The sequence below is a fragment of the Orycteropus afer genome, unplaced genomic scaffold (assembly GCF_000298275.1).
Source record: "Orycteropus afer afer isolate SDZICR_OR568_19922 unplaced genomic scaffold, OryAfe1.0 scaffold00246, whole genome shotgun sequence".
In the NCBI taxonomy this organism is placed as follows: Eukaryota; Metazoa; Chordata; class Mammalia; order Tubulidentata; family Orycteropodidae; genus Orycteropus; species Orycteropus afer.
In genome coordinates, this window is record NW_006921833.1 from 3,102,241 (window position 1) to 3,117,500 (window position 15,260).

Below are 15,260 nucleotides of genomic sequence, written 5' to 3' on the forward strand. Positions count from 1 at the left end.
TTCACGCAAATTCTTCTGCTAGTTGGGGTTTAGTCCAAATCTGCATCCTTTCCTTCAAGGCTCAGGGGTCCAAGATTATCTTCTGTGTCTGTGTTAATTGCTTTCCCTTTTCTTTGTTGAAAAGGGTCTGTGCAATCCTTCTGCCTAGTCCGCCATCTTGCCCCGCCTCCCTAATTTTTCTTTTTTTAAATCACAAAAATTATCAAATCATGTTAAGTACTTTTCAGGGAACTAAAATAGGCTGATGTAGTATAGAATGAGTGGATGGCTACTTTGGATGGTCAGGTGAGGCCTGTCTAAAGGAAACATTATAAACCTAAATCTGAATGACAAAAATCTTGAGATGTTCATGGGCCAGAGTCTTCCAGTCAGAGGGAGAAGTAAGCTTAGAAGCCGTCAGTCTAGAATGAGCTTGGCATTTTCCAGGAAAAGAAAGGACTGTGAGGCTACATTTTAGTGGGAATGTAGAAGAAGGAGGAACAAGAAAGTGAGAGCGTCCAGCGGAGGTTAGGTTTTTTTGAGTTATGTAAGTCAGGATAAGAAGTTCAGATTTTATTCTGTGTGATTTGAGAGCCGCTGAAGAGTTTTATGCAGGGAGTGATCTGATCTGCTTTATCTTTTAGGAAGATCACTCTAGCTACTGTTTGAGGAATGTGATGCAGAGGGGCAAGGAGACCAGTTATGAGGCTATTGCACTGGTCCAGTTGAGAGATGATGGTTGCTTGGACTAAGATAGTGGAGATGGCGAGAAGTGAAGGGACTTGGGACATATTTGGAGGTATAGTGGAAGGTGGTGCTGATTGTTTGCAAATGGAAGTATGGCAAAAGAGAGAAATTAAGGAAAATCCTAGATTTGTACATCAAGCAACTAGACAGATGAAAGTGCTATTTACAAACATGGGGAAAGCCAAAGAAAGAACAAGTGTGGGCTTGGGAAAGGAGAGAATTATTGTTTTGCCATATTACATTCATAACACCTATTTTTTCTTCTCAGCAAATATATATTTAGTAGATATCAGCCATTTCTTTGCTCTGGGAATATCACATGAACAATAAGACCAAATTCTCTACCCTGTTGGAGTGTACATTCTATTGGAGGGTTCTAAAAATAAAATATATATATATATATACATTATGTAAATGGCAGTAAGTGTTATGGAGTGAAATAAAATAGGGAGGAGGGGAATAGAGAATGCTGGGATAAAATCTGTAAAAAAAAGTGTGATCAGAACTGGGAAGTCTTCACTGCAAGGTGACATGGGAAGGAAGAAAGAGAGTGAACTTTGTAGATAGATATTTCCTGGAAGAACCTCTAGGTATCAGGTTGGAGGTATCAGTCAAGTGGAGATTGAGATATGAGTCTGGATTCCAAGTAGATGTCAGAGCTGAAGATACAGACTTGTGGATCATGTATATCAAGAAATGAGACCTTGTAAGATCACTAAGAAGGGAGCTCTGGTGGTGTAGTGCCTAAGACACTTGACTGCTAACCAGAAGGTTGGAGGTTCAGTCCCACCAGCCACTCCTCAGAAGGAAGGTTGGGCAATCTACTTCCATAGTGATACTGCCTCGGAAACCCAAGGAGGGGTTGCTATGAGTTGGGTCCGACTCCACAGCACATAACAACAACAACAAGATCACTAAGAAAGAGTGTGTAGGTGGTGAAGGAGCCTCTGTTGCTCTCCAATATTTGGGGCTGAAGAGAAAACAATAGCAAAAGAGGCAAAGAAGAACCAGTTATTGAAGTAAGAGGAAAACTAGGTAAATGTGGTAGGAAAAAAAATGTGATAAACAGCAACCACAAGAAAACCACAAGAGGCATTTCAAGAAGGAGAGATGGTCAACCAACCAGTTGGATACTGCTAAGATAAGAACAGAGATGAGATCATTGGATTTGGCAACATGGAGCTCACTGGTGACCTTGAAGAGAGCAGTGTAGGTGATGAGATGAGGAGAGAGGAATGGAATTAGTCAAGGAAATCCAACAACTGTAAGAGTGATGTCCTTGAGAAGGGCAAGAGGGGTGGAATCCACATCACAAGTGAATGGTTTGGTCTTTGAAAGAAGCAAGGAAACTTTATTCATAGTAGGAGTAGGGAAGGCATCTGGGTACAGGTGCAGTTAGGTTGGTAGATTTAATGATGGAGGGAAAAGAGAGATTTCCTATTGGATTTCTTATTTTCAAAGAGGTAAGCTCATTGAAGAGTTTGGGAAAAGAGGGTTAGATGCCAGGTTTGTAGAGGGAAGAGATGTTATGGAGTATCTATTTAACTGCCTGACGTATTCAACTTGCAAATGTTCCTTCTCAAGTAATGACCTGGTGTAATTTTTATCCCTCAGCTAAGAGGTTAGAGTCCTATCAGGAGGCTGTCTCTGAAGATGAGGATTTTACAGACACCCCCAGTGGCTCTCTGAACAATGTGGCGAAACTGAAGGCCCGCAGCTGCAGGACAGCTCATAATGGGCCTTTGGGAAGTAAACCCTCAAATCATCTTTCTGGAAGCTGTTTTGCTGTAGGAAGTGGAGATGGACCCAGTGAAGTGTCTCATTCCAGGCAGGCTGCTTTCAGTAGCCCCATTGTAAGTGTGAATGCATGATTACTCTTGCACATCCACAATGTATGATGAAAGAGCATCCTCATAATTATGATAGAACCCAGCACTGTTGTCTTTTCTACCTCAGAAAAGACTAATTGCTGCTCAGTGTGTGTGCTACCCATAATTAGAAGTTCAAACAAACAATCACAACTTCCTAATATTTGGACATAATTCAATGTTGAGATGTAGCATATAATTTCTGAAAAAAAAATATAAATATAAATATATAAATATATAAATATATATATATATATATATATATATATTTCTTGTCAGGGCAATCATGTCTGAGCCTGAGGAGGGGTACCTCGGTCTAGGGATAACTCTCAAAACCAGCAAAGCTTATCAAAGTTATCTCATAGACAGGTAAGTATGTCTAATTGATAGGGAAATTCAAAGGTCTTTTTGTGTCCTCTGAGACCATTTGCTGGAGAAGGATATCATGCTTCTTAAAGTGGTGGGTCAGCAAAAAAAGGGAAGGCCCTCAATGAGATGAATTGGCACAATGGCTGCAACGATGGGCTTTGGTATAGCCGGGATGGTGAGGCTGGCACAGGACCAGGCAGTGTTTCATTCTGTTGTACATAGGGTTGCTGTGAGTCAGAGCCGACTCGATGGCACCTAACAACAACAAAGACTTTTGTATTTCTTTGTAGCCTCCCTCTAAATCCCACCAAGCTTATATCCTCCTCCCTACTCTTACCTCCTGTAGGGGCATATTCTAATATTTCCATTTCAGAGGTCAATGTTACGTGTGTTTGAGTACTAGGGGAAGTGTCAGGAACTAACCATCTGGTCATACTCATTGACAAGTTCATTTTATAGCAGAAATTGTAGAAGACCATATGAAAAACAGTAAGCTAAGGAAAGGTGGTTGTGTAAAAGAGTTAAAAATCAAAAGTTTTGCTGTACTTAAAATTAATTCTATAAAGCATCTCCTTTATTTGTCTTTCACATTTCATTAACTTGTGTGTTTTACCAGCTATGACACTAGTAACTGGTTTGTGACTTCTGAAATGACTGACATGATAGGAATAAATTAGCTTTGGAGAACCTTTGTTCCACATTGAATTTATTGTATGATTTTTTCCAGTGGAAACTTGGTATGAGTAGACCCCAGCGGTGTGGTTTTTCTGGAGAAGCCCCTGGGGGGAGTCTCCAGGCTCTTTTCAAAGTTGCCAACAAATGTGCAATTGCAGCAATGGAATGGTCATTTCAGCCCAACTACGTTTCCATCTCTGGCACATAAGATAGAATACTGTTTCCTCATCTCTTTGCCACACATCAAGCCATTTCAAATACTGAGATTTAATGCCTTTCTGATTTCTGAAATAAGAAAGGAATGCACACAGCCCCAGCTCCCTACTCATTCTAAGACTGTATCAGAATTTATAAGAAATTTTCTTATACTTCAGCCTTTTACTTGTTGCACTATTGATCTTTCACACGTTCCACCCACCTAAAGTTAACCACATGTTAACTCACTAGTCCTGGGTAGTTAGGTATTGGGAACCAGCCTGGCCTGTGCTTCACCCTACCTCTTGGTTTTCTGATCCAGCCTCACACCTTCTTGAATTAAAAACCAGAACCAAAACCCAAACTCACTGCCATCGAGTCATATCCAATTCATAGTGACTCCTCCTTGGGTTTCTTAAGTGATATTTCTATGGAAGTTGTTTGCCCAATCTTCCTTCTGAGGAGTGGCTTGTGGGTTTGAACCACTAGCCTTCTGGTTAGTAGTCAAATGCCTTAGGCACTATGCCACAAGAGCTCCTTCTTACTCATTCTCTTGAATGAAGCCTCCCTAAAAGCAAATGATTTACCTCTTAGTTTCATGTTTTGTGCCTCATCTATGTCATTTCCCCTACAAAGCCTGTATTCTCCCCTCACGGCCTCCCTCTATCCACCAAATCTGATGAAATATTTATTTCTTTAGGAACTGCCTCAAATATCATGTCTTCTGAAAAGACTTCCCAGATATTCCCTTCTCTCAACTTCCATAGCTCTGTTTATGTATCCTTCCCTCCACTGGCCATGTTTCTGTCTGTGACATTACACCATTAGCTCTTTGAGAGCAAAAACTTACTCATCTTTAATCCTCAACATCCAGCACACCGTCTGGCACACCCATTCTTAAGAAGGTATACTTGAAGTTTGTTGAATGAAGCTGCTTAATGTCCTCAGTGTTCCCATTCAGTCAGTTTCACTCTCTTGCCCTATACTGTGATGTTCTATGCTCATTATGATTATATGGATGCTTCGGGGTTTTTGTTGTTTTATGTTTTTCAAAACTACACCCTATACATAAGATGAGGAGCAGTATAGGTTCAGTGGTGTAATTTTAGCTTTCCATATAGGTGACTTGGGTTCAGTAGCTGGTTAATGTACTTAATAGGTAGCCATTTCTTAAGTGGAGGCTTCAGTGTTGCTACAATACTGAACAAGTATCAGTAGAATTTTCTGAGTAAGACAAACAAAAAAGAAAGGCCTGGTGGTCTACTTCCAAAAAATCAATCAGTGAAAATCTATGTATCGCAATGGTCCCATCCCAATGTGCATGGGATCACCCTGAGTTGGGTGGCATGTAACAACAGCAGCACATACAGGATAGAGGATAGAGGATAGAGCATGCAACCAGTGGCACGTAACAACAGCAGCACATACAGGATAGAGGATAGAGGATAGAGCATGCAACCAGTGGCACGTAACAACAGCAGCACATACAGGATAGAGCGATCATGATGTCATGATCCTCCTTGAAGTGTGGACCCTCTCACACTGTAAATCTAGACAAGTTGATTTTATCTTTTTGGGGGACTAAAAATGACACTGAAAAAGCTAGAGATACTTTGACCTGAGAATGAACATCTGTAAACATTTTATACATAATCCCAAAAGCCCATTCATGGAGCCCAGGCTAAGAACACCACTAAGAGCTGTAATATGTAAGAAATGGAAGATTGTAAGATTGTAAAATGGGGAGGCAAGTTGAGAGCCAGAGAGCTAGAATCTTAGGCAGATTTCTGGCAAAGATAGGCTAGACTTTGGGAGTTAGATTTTCATCAAAGCCCAAGAGTTCTAGGTTGATACTACCTATTTTACAAGTAGAAACCTTTACTTTGTAAGCCAGAAGTCTTTGTGTTTTGGATGATCCTCTAGATTTTTTTACTCAACCGCATGCTGTCCATTCTACCTGAAATGCTTTTTCTCTTAGGTCTTTGTGTGGCTATCTCCTTCCAGTCATTGAGACCTCAGCTCAGATGCCACCTCCTTAGTGAAGCCTTCCCTGGCACCCATTCTGAAGTACTTTCCCTCGTCTCCCTCTGGTCTTTCTCTGTCCCAATCTTTTTTATCAAGTTGTCAGTTGCCATTGAGCTGATACAGATGAATGGTGACCCCATGTGTATCATAGTAGAACTGTGCTTCATAAGGTTTTTAGTGGCTAATATTGCAGAAGTAGATCATCATTTTTTTCCAAGGCATTTCTGGTGGACTTGAACCACCAACCTTTCAGTTAACAGCAAAAATGTTAATTGTGTCTATATCTGGAAGTTTCTTATTTATTTGTTCATGGGTTAGTTTTAGATTTCACATATTTCTCAGCTAGAATATGGATTCCATACAAGCCAGGATCCTGTCTGTCTTATGTACTTCTCTTTCTTTGAGAGATCGTTGGCATCATATTTATGGCATGAATGCATGAGTTAATGGATTAATGGAAGACAGTGACATAATACTGGATACTGGGCATATAAAATGAATAATACATGCCCTATATTCTCCAGTTTTGCTTTAGATAGAGAAGACAGACATATAAATAAATAATTGCAGTCCTTTATTAAAAATGTGATGTTGTTGTTGTTGTTTGCCATCGAGTTGTATCTGACTCATAGCGACCCCACCTTGGGTTTTACTATGGAAGTAGATTGCCCAACTTTTCTTCTGAGGAGTGGCTGGTGGGTTTGGACCACCAGCCTTCTGGTTAACAGTCAAGTGCCCTAGGCACTATGTTACCAGAGCTCCCCCAAATGTGATAATAGTAGCTAATCCTGAATATAGTGAGGCACAAGGAAGGGAATGACCAACTCTGAGGATATGAGGAGAGATCAAGGCTGCATCAAAGAAGTAAAACTCAAGTTAGGATTAAAGTAATGAATATGTTTTCACAAGGTAAGAAGGGATGTAAAGCTATTTGGAACAGACAGCACTTGATGCAGGAAGTAACACAGAACTAAAAGCCTAATGAGGGACCTTGGTGTGGAAGAGGAATTGTCAGTGATGTGGTTATTGGCCTTTGTCTTTTTTCTTCTATTGTTTTTAGGTACCATTGAGTCAATTTTGACTCATAGCGACCCCATGTTACAGGGTAGAACTGCCTTACAGGGTTTTCAAGGCTGTAATCTTTGTGTGAGCAGATCTCCAGGCCTTTCTCCCATAGAACTGCTGTGTGGATTTGTACTGCCAACCTTTCAATTAGCAGTCGAGCAGTTAACCACTTGTGCTACCAGGGCTCCTTTATCTTCAGGTTCATGTATTTAGGAATCTGAGGGGCCAGCAGAAGGCATTTGTATCCATACTTAAGCTAGATTGTTGAGGTAGAAAGATGAAACCTTCAAATTGGAATGGAGACGACAGCAGGAAATGAAATAAAAATCTTGGGTGCTGGTGGAATTAGGGGAGTGGTAGGGAGCTAAATCACATCTACTATGCCAAACTTCATCTCCTGCCTAGGGTGTCTTGCTCTATTATTAAGTCATGATACACCCATCTTCATTTATCAACATGATTAAGTTCTAAGGATCTTGTGAAAATTGGTGTTATGTGAAAATGGAGGAGGACTACATAGTTCTCCATTTCACAAAATAAAGGACAATCCTCCAGATCATAAAATGGAGAACAACTACATCCTACATACTACGTGTTAGCTGACACTCATTGATTGCTGTTGGATGACTCTGTGGGCAAGGTAGAATGTTGAGCACAGTAAAATATATCTCTGACTTAGTATATTTCAAAATAAAAAAACACACACCCAGCTAGGTTTTGGTGTATAGTATTGTTCCTATTTCCTATTTACCTTAAGGATAATAATCAAGATTTAAAAAAAAAAAAAAACAAACCTCCCTGCTGTTGAGTCAGTCAGACTCATAGCAACCCTGCCTTGGGTTTCCAAGGTGGTATCTCTATGGAAGTAGATTGCCCAATCTTCCTTCTGAAGAGTGGCTGGTGGGTTTGAAAGGCCAGCCTTCTGGTTAGCAGTCAAATACCTTAGGCATTATGCCACCAGAGCTTTGTAATGTGGATATTTGTGTATTTGAGTTTTCCATTTTATTTGTATTACAGTATTTTTTATTTCTGTATTCTAACTTCTCATGATAGCTTATGCATTACTTTTTTTAGGAAAATGAAATTGACTATCTCATGCTTCATAGTTTTGGGTTATGGAATACTACTACTTGTATTGATTTAAAATTCTAAATTTCAGGTACTATAATAACACTTTGTTCTATTGGATCTTCAGGAAACAGATGTGGTACCAGACACAAGGCTTTTGGACAAGTTTAGTCAGATTACACCTCAGCTCTTTACTTCACCAGATGTGACTGTCCACGGTCCTCCACTGGAGATTTTATGCATTATGGACTTCTTCATTGCACTGGCAATTTGCAACACAGTAGTGGTTTCTGCTCCTAACCAGCCACGACAAAAGGTAACAAGCAAGGATAAGCTTCCAGAAGTGAACTTTGCGTTTAAATGTATTTGTACTGGTCTTGTTATGTGGGTAATAATAGTAACACCAGGTAACATTTATTCATTATTTATTGCAGTATTCTAAGTGCTTTACCTGAATTAGCATATTTAATCCTCCCAATAATCCTGTGCATTAGATACTATTACTCTACTGCTTCAGTTTTACAAATGAGGTGAAAAAACTTGCCCATGATCATACTCCCAGTTTGTTGCATTTGAGGAAGTGGGATTTGAACTCAGAAAGTCTGGCTCAGAAATATGACACCATTTTGCCTCTAGGAGGATAGCTGATGAGAGTAGTCTGTGTAGAATGTCACTTTGTTCGTTTTGCTTTGGTTTCCCTACCAAATTAGAGCTTTCTTTGGGACTTCTGGGGCCAAAAAACAGCATGTACTGTGTCAAGTACATATAAAGTAAAATATAAAGTAGTGGTTTCATTTAGATATATATATTTTATCTCTCCCCCCCACCTTGTTCTTAAGAATTATCATGATTATACTTAACTGAGTCTTTTTCTCATGTACCAATTGGTTTAGTTTTGCACCTAGAATAGACCAAGCTTCGGCAGCTTCCCAAAATGCCAGATTTTAAAGCATGTTCGTGGTTTAGAATTCATTTCCAACTAAGGAGAAAAACTTGTTTCAGAAACTGGTGGTTTCTGCTTGCTGTGGTGGCTTCCTCATTTATAACGATCCCCCAGGCCCATGGACACATCCACCTAAATTCAATTTCTAGCACAATCCAATTAAATTTTAATCTTCCATGAGATCATTTTATTTTGTCAACTTCAGAGGTGATCAACTTTAGTACAAAAATAATTTCCTCCCAGTTAAGGTTCATTTGATTGGAAACTGTAGTTTTACAAGGTTTTAACAATAAAATTGCTCTTTGAAAAGTGATTACTGTCAGTCTTCCTTATTATCCATGAATTCTATATCCATGGATTCAAACAATCATGCATCTGAAATATTAAGGGAAAAAAAAATGGCTTCTGAAAAGCAATTAAGTGGTCAGGACTGTCCCTCAAAGGCTAAGAGGAAGTGTAAAGTGCTATTTATATAGCAGTTACATTGTATTAGGTATTGTAAGTAATCTAGAGATGAATTAAAATATATGCAAGGATGTGCATAGGTTACATGCTAATACATTGCCATTGTATGTAAGGGACTTGAACATCTGTGAATTTTGGTGTCCAGTGGGGTCCATGGATACTGAGGAATGACTGTATTCTCATACATCCATTTCCAAAGTAAACAACTCTTGGTGCCTTTTGCTTAAGGAATACTATTGCCTTATCTCCAGTGAAATTTCTAAGGCACTCTGGTGGTATAGTAACACATTCTGTTGCTAACTAGGTTAGTGGTTCAAACCCACCAATTGCTCTATGGAAGGAAGATGCAGTCTACTACCATAAAGATTTGTTGTTGTTGTTGTTATATGCCGTCGAGTCAGCCCTGACTCATAGCGACCCCTCCTTGGGTTTCCGAGGCAGTATCACTACGGAAGTAGGATTGCCCAACCTTCCTTCCGAGCCATAAAGATTTACAGCCTTGGAAACACAATGTGGATCACTGTGAGTCAGAATCAACTTGATGGCAGTGGATTTTGGCAGTGGGTTGCCTTATCCCTAGTGAAATTTCTATTGTTTGAAAGAAAAATCTCTGAAGGTATATAAAAGCCTAAGTTTCATGACAATTCAAGGCAGTGATAGGAAAGTAGTGAATAAGATGCCAATTGGAATTCATATGGAATACAGAAACCTTATCTGAGATTGAATTTCATTCTTCTTATCAGAGATGGCAATAAGATTGAGAATCAATCAGCATGTGTACTTCAAAATAATACTTATTATAAAATTAGTATTAGGATAAAACTTTTGTAATTCCTAGGACATTTCTGATTGGGAAAATTTTAGGATTCAATTAATGAGTCTTCCATAATTAGTACTAAACTCTAAGTTTAATCACTAATAAAGTTAACATCTAGAAGAAAAAGAAAAAGTTCTATAAAAATAGAAAATCAAAACTACATCCTGACATTGATAACTCTTCTTCCTTAAGCTACTTTTGCTTTCTGGCTTTTTTTTTTTTTTTAAGTCAAATTGCAACCTTTTGTAGAAGTTGGGAAATGAAAGGGGAAATCTTATTTTGTTAACTTTTGATTTACTTTCTTCCAGTATTATTTCATATAATCATTTTTACTTATTCTTATATTGCTCACATTGTTTTTATAGCCTTTTCAGTGTTGTCCCATATTCTTTGTAAACTTTATTTAAAAATATACAACATTAGAAAATGTTTCTATTTTATTATTGAATACTTAATTTTCTTATAATTTAAAAATTATTTTTATTGGGACACATACAATAAACATTATGGGTTTTCTAAAATTTGAATTATTTCCTTAGGAAAAATTGTTGTAAGTATTCTCTTTGGGTCAAATAATCTGAGCATTTTATGCTAATTGATATCAGAAGTTGCTATCAATTTCTTTCCTAAATGTTTATAGAGTAATGTCATTGATATTAGCAGATCTTTTTTTAAAATCATAGCTATCTATGGATATATAATCTTAGTCATATATGGATAACCAAACTATGGTACATATACATGATGGAATACAATGCAACATTAAACAGTAATGAAGAATCTGTGAATCACCTCATAATGTGGATGAACTTGTCATGAAATAAATCAATCACAGAAGGACAGATATTGTATGAGTCTGTTCTTATAAAAAGTCAAGGAAAGGTTTACACAGGGAAGAGAATTTACTTTGTTGGTTACCAGGAATGGGAGAGAAGGGGAGGAAAAATTGCTGACTATTTAAAAATCATGTTGTTGTTTTTATGTGTCGTCGAGTTGTCTCCTACTCATAGCGACCCCTCCCTAGGTTTCCAAGGCAGTATCACTATGAAAGTAGATTGCCCAATTTTCCTTCCAAGGAGTGGCTGGTGGGTTTGAACGACCAACCTTCTGGCTTTTATTTTTATAAATATTTTCTATGACTATTTTAAGTATTTGTGTATCTAGTTTTTTCCCAGTTTGACTTCAAAGTTGCTTTACACTGCTTTTGACTGTATTATTGAGACCTTCATAAATTATCTTTCATAGATAAGACTCTCATCACTGAGTGGAATGCCCATTAAGTCCTTGGAAGAGATTAAAAACCTCTTCCAGAGATTGTCTGTCCGAAGATCAAGTTCACCATCTCTTGCCAGTGGGAAAGAGCCATCTTCCGGAGTTCCAAATGCCTTTGTGAACAGAGTGTCTCTCTTTAGTCGAATGAAAATGGCTTCACCTGTGGAGGAAGAAGTCTCCCAGATGAACAAGAGTCTCCAGGGCTCTAGTAACTCAGCTTGCAATGAAGAAATAGAGAAACAAAATAGTGACCCAGGTATCACCAATGGCAAGGTGGACTCTCTCCCTGGAGAGCCCTTGGCCTCGGGCCTCTGTTATGAGGCTGAGAGCCCAGATGAAGCAGCTTTAGTGTATGCTGCCAAGGCTTACCAATGCACCTTACGGTCCAGGACTCCTGAGCAGGTCATGGTGGACTTTGCTGCTTTGGGACCATTAACATTTCAACTCCTACACATATTGCCCTTTGACTCAGTAAGAAAAAGAATGTCTGTTGTGGTCCGGCACCCCCTTTCCAACCAAGTTGTAGTGTACACGAAGGGTGCTGATTCTGTAATTATGGAGTTGCTATCCATGGCCTCACCAGGTAGGTACACATAGAACTGAGATGGTAATGATGTGAAGGGCTCTGAGATTCAAAGCCCATTCTCTGTGGCTTCATACAGGAAAAGAAGCAAGTATTTGGGGATCAGTCAGCTGTGAAGTACTTGGTGAAAAAGCATATAAGCTTTAGGGATGCACAGACCTGGGGTCGAATGTGACTGTCATTAGCTGGATCTTGATGAAGTTACCCAACTCTTCTCTGCCTAGCTCATATTCTGTTCAGTGGAAATTATATTCCATGTTTCATAGGTTCTTGAGAGGTTTAAATCAGAAGTTTAAATATATAAAATGTATGCCAAGTCTTTGACCAAGTGCCTAGCAAATAGTAAGTGCTCAATAAATGACAGCGAACATTTATTGTTACTGTTACTCAATTGTTATTGTTATTAATGATGTGGGAACTGTGTGTGTATTAAGTTCTTGGTTAATTTCCTCTCCACAAGGAAAAAGTAATAAGGGAAATATTTATTCTGATGGGGTCTCTTTTATAGATCCACATTTGTGAATCAAAACGAAAAGCTTTTTTTGTCTGTTGTGGGTTACACTATCATTCTTTTAAAAGATATGTGTGTAATAGTGCAGACTGCTGGGGATTCTGATGTTTTGTTAATTATTGCAGATGGGGCAAGTCTGGAAAAGCAACAGATGACAATAAGGAAGAAAACCCAGAAACATTTGGATGACTATGCCAAACGAGGCCTCCGCACTTTATGTATCGCAAAGAAGGTGAGACCACTTAGTCCATCTGTGGTTTTTGTTGTTTCACTTGTTTGACCATCATTTACTGAAAATCAGTGTGTATCAAACCCTCATCTAGGCACTGGGAAAGTCCTTTATTCAATATCTTGGTGTTGGAGTTGGTCTTCAGGAGAATGTCTATGAATATGGTCTCTGAGTTACATGTTTCATTGGCTAAGACACTTGCCTGCTAACCAGACGGCTGGCGGTTCAAACCCACCAGCCACCCCTCTGAAGGAAGGTTGGGCAATCCTACCTCTGTAGTGATACTGCCTCGGAAACCCAAGGAGGGGTCGCTATGAGTCGGGTTTGACTCGACGGCACATAACAACAACAACAACAATGCCTATATATGGGAACAGCAGTTTAGCTGGGAACAAAAATCCCTGGATTCTACTTTCTTTTCCCAAGGGCTTTGAGAAAATTGCTCCTTTTCTTATAGTATTAAGGTACTTTGGAAAAATGAGGTCAGATACCAGCCTCGAATTTCCTCTCATGAGTTCTTGATTTGTCTTTCCTAAGTACCCATAAGAGTCTTTACCTGTAAATTCAGGTAAATTTACTATGCTATTATCTCAGTATTGACTATTCTCCATTATATTCCTTTGGAACATAGTGTGTTCTTTTTAAATAAAAACTTAGTAAGAAAGAAGACAGAGCTTGTAAAGACATGATTTGAGAGATGTTATTACAGAGATCACGTGATAGAATTTTATGATGCTAATGACCTCTCTCAACAATATAAACAGGAACTATATATATATATTCATGGACCTCACCAGATGGAATACACAGGAATCAGAATGACTACATCTGTGGAAAGAGACAGTGGAGAAGCTCAGTATCATCAGTCAGAGCAAGGCCAGGAGCTGACTATGGAATAGACCACCAATTGCTCATATACAAGTTCAAGTTGAAGCTGAAGCAAAGTAAAACAAGACCATGAGAGCTAAAATACAACCTTAAGTATATCCAACCTGAATTTAGAGACCATTTCAAGAATTTGATTCATTGAACACCAGCTGAAGACCAGATGAGCTGTGGGATGACATCAAGGGCATCATACACGAAGGAAGCAAAAGGTCATTAAAAAGACAGGGAAGGAAGAAAAGACCAAAATGGAAGTCAGAAGAGACTCTGAAACTGTCTCTTGAATGTAGAGTATCTAAAGTAAGTGGAAGAAATGATGAAATAAAAGAGCTGAACCGAAGATTGTGAAGGGCAGCTTGAGAAGACAAAGTAAAGTATTATAATGAAATGTGCAAAGACCTGGAGTTAGGACCAGTACAAAACACTATCCCATTGCATTTCAAAATAAATCAGGAAACAGTGGAAGGAGGAGGAAGTTTTGCTTAGAGGAAAGAGAGTCTAGTAAGGGCTAGTGCAAGAGAAGCATATGCTTATGGGGAGGGAAGAAAGTTAATTATAAACTATAATAGAGATTTTAATCAACACTGAAACTTAGAAACAAAGAACAACCAGCCCACATGAGAAAAATTCTGGAGAAGACCCAAAGAAGTTACTCCAGACACCTGTCTTCCTCTTCTTTACATCTCCCACACTGCTGTCTCTTTCTCCCTGTCTCTGTTTCTGAGTCCTCAAGTTGATTTATGGTGTTTCAGAAGTTAGAGTATCAATTTTCTCTCCTCTGTTCTGAATTCTAACTAGTAGAGAAGACAATGATATACATACAGATCAAAGGATCACTGTTGTTAATAATTCAATAATTTCCAAAGTACAGGGCTGTTTGGAAAGCTAAATTGAAGACGGTTGCTGGGATTGAAAATCAAGGTAGAGCTTTTTCATTGCCCGCCCCCCCCCCCCCAAATTCTAGTTCTTAAGAGTTTCCTTTAGGGAGAATGGGCTCTATTAAAGACCCCAAGACAATCAGTTCACTGCATGGAAGATCAACCTGCCTAATGTACCTAGTTTCAGAAAGAATGGAAAGTTTAAGATAGAACAGATGCTCTGATCTTTCAGTGACATGATCATGATCTGGCCCTTATAAAAATATAGACCAGTGAAATACAAGTACTGTATGAGCCCATTACTGTAAAAAGAAAAGAAGGGTTTCCTTGGGAAAGGGAACTCACTTTGTAGGTAACTGGGATGGGGAGAGAATGGGAGGGATTGATTTTGGGTTAGTTGGGGCCCACATGCTGACATGGGTAGGGGGAGGAATATACAGAAAGGATCTGTGACCACCATGATAAGATTAGGAAATGGGAGGACACCGAATTGTGCACATAAAAGATAGATGACAGATGCTAACACCAACCAATGTGTCCACAATACTGCATTGCCATTAACACCAAACACCAGGCTACAGATAAACACGTAAACACCTGAGAGGATCAGATAGGGGTCAGTGAACAGGAGTATACTCTAGACCAACGATAGATTCAGCTGAGGCTAATCTTGCACAGACACCAGT

General features: G+C 39.0%; 1 protein-coding gene across 1 annotated transcript in view; it reads left to right on the plus strand.

The window, feature by feature from the left end:
• Positions 1-15,260, plus strand: part of ATP10D (ATPase phospholipid transporting 10D (putative)) — a 96,621-nt gene that overhangs the window by 40,928 nt on the left and 40,433 nt on the right. The window contains exons 9-12 of the mRNA XM_007949444.1: positions 2,341-2,579; positions 8,119-8,307; positions 11,462-12,071; positions 12,708-12,814. Of these exons, the coding sequence (XP_007947635.1) occupies positions 2,341-2,579; positions 8,119-8,307; positions 11,462-12,071; positions 12,708-12,814 (1,145 nt within the window). The remainder of the gene's footprint in view (positions 1-2,340; positions 2,580-8,118; positions 8,308-11,461; positions 12,072-12,707; positions 12,815-15,260) is intronic.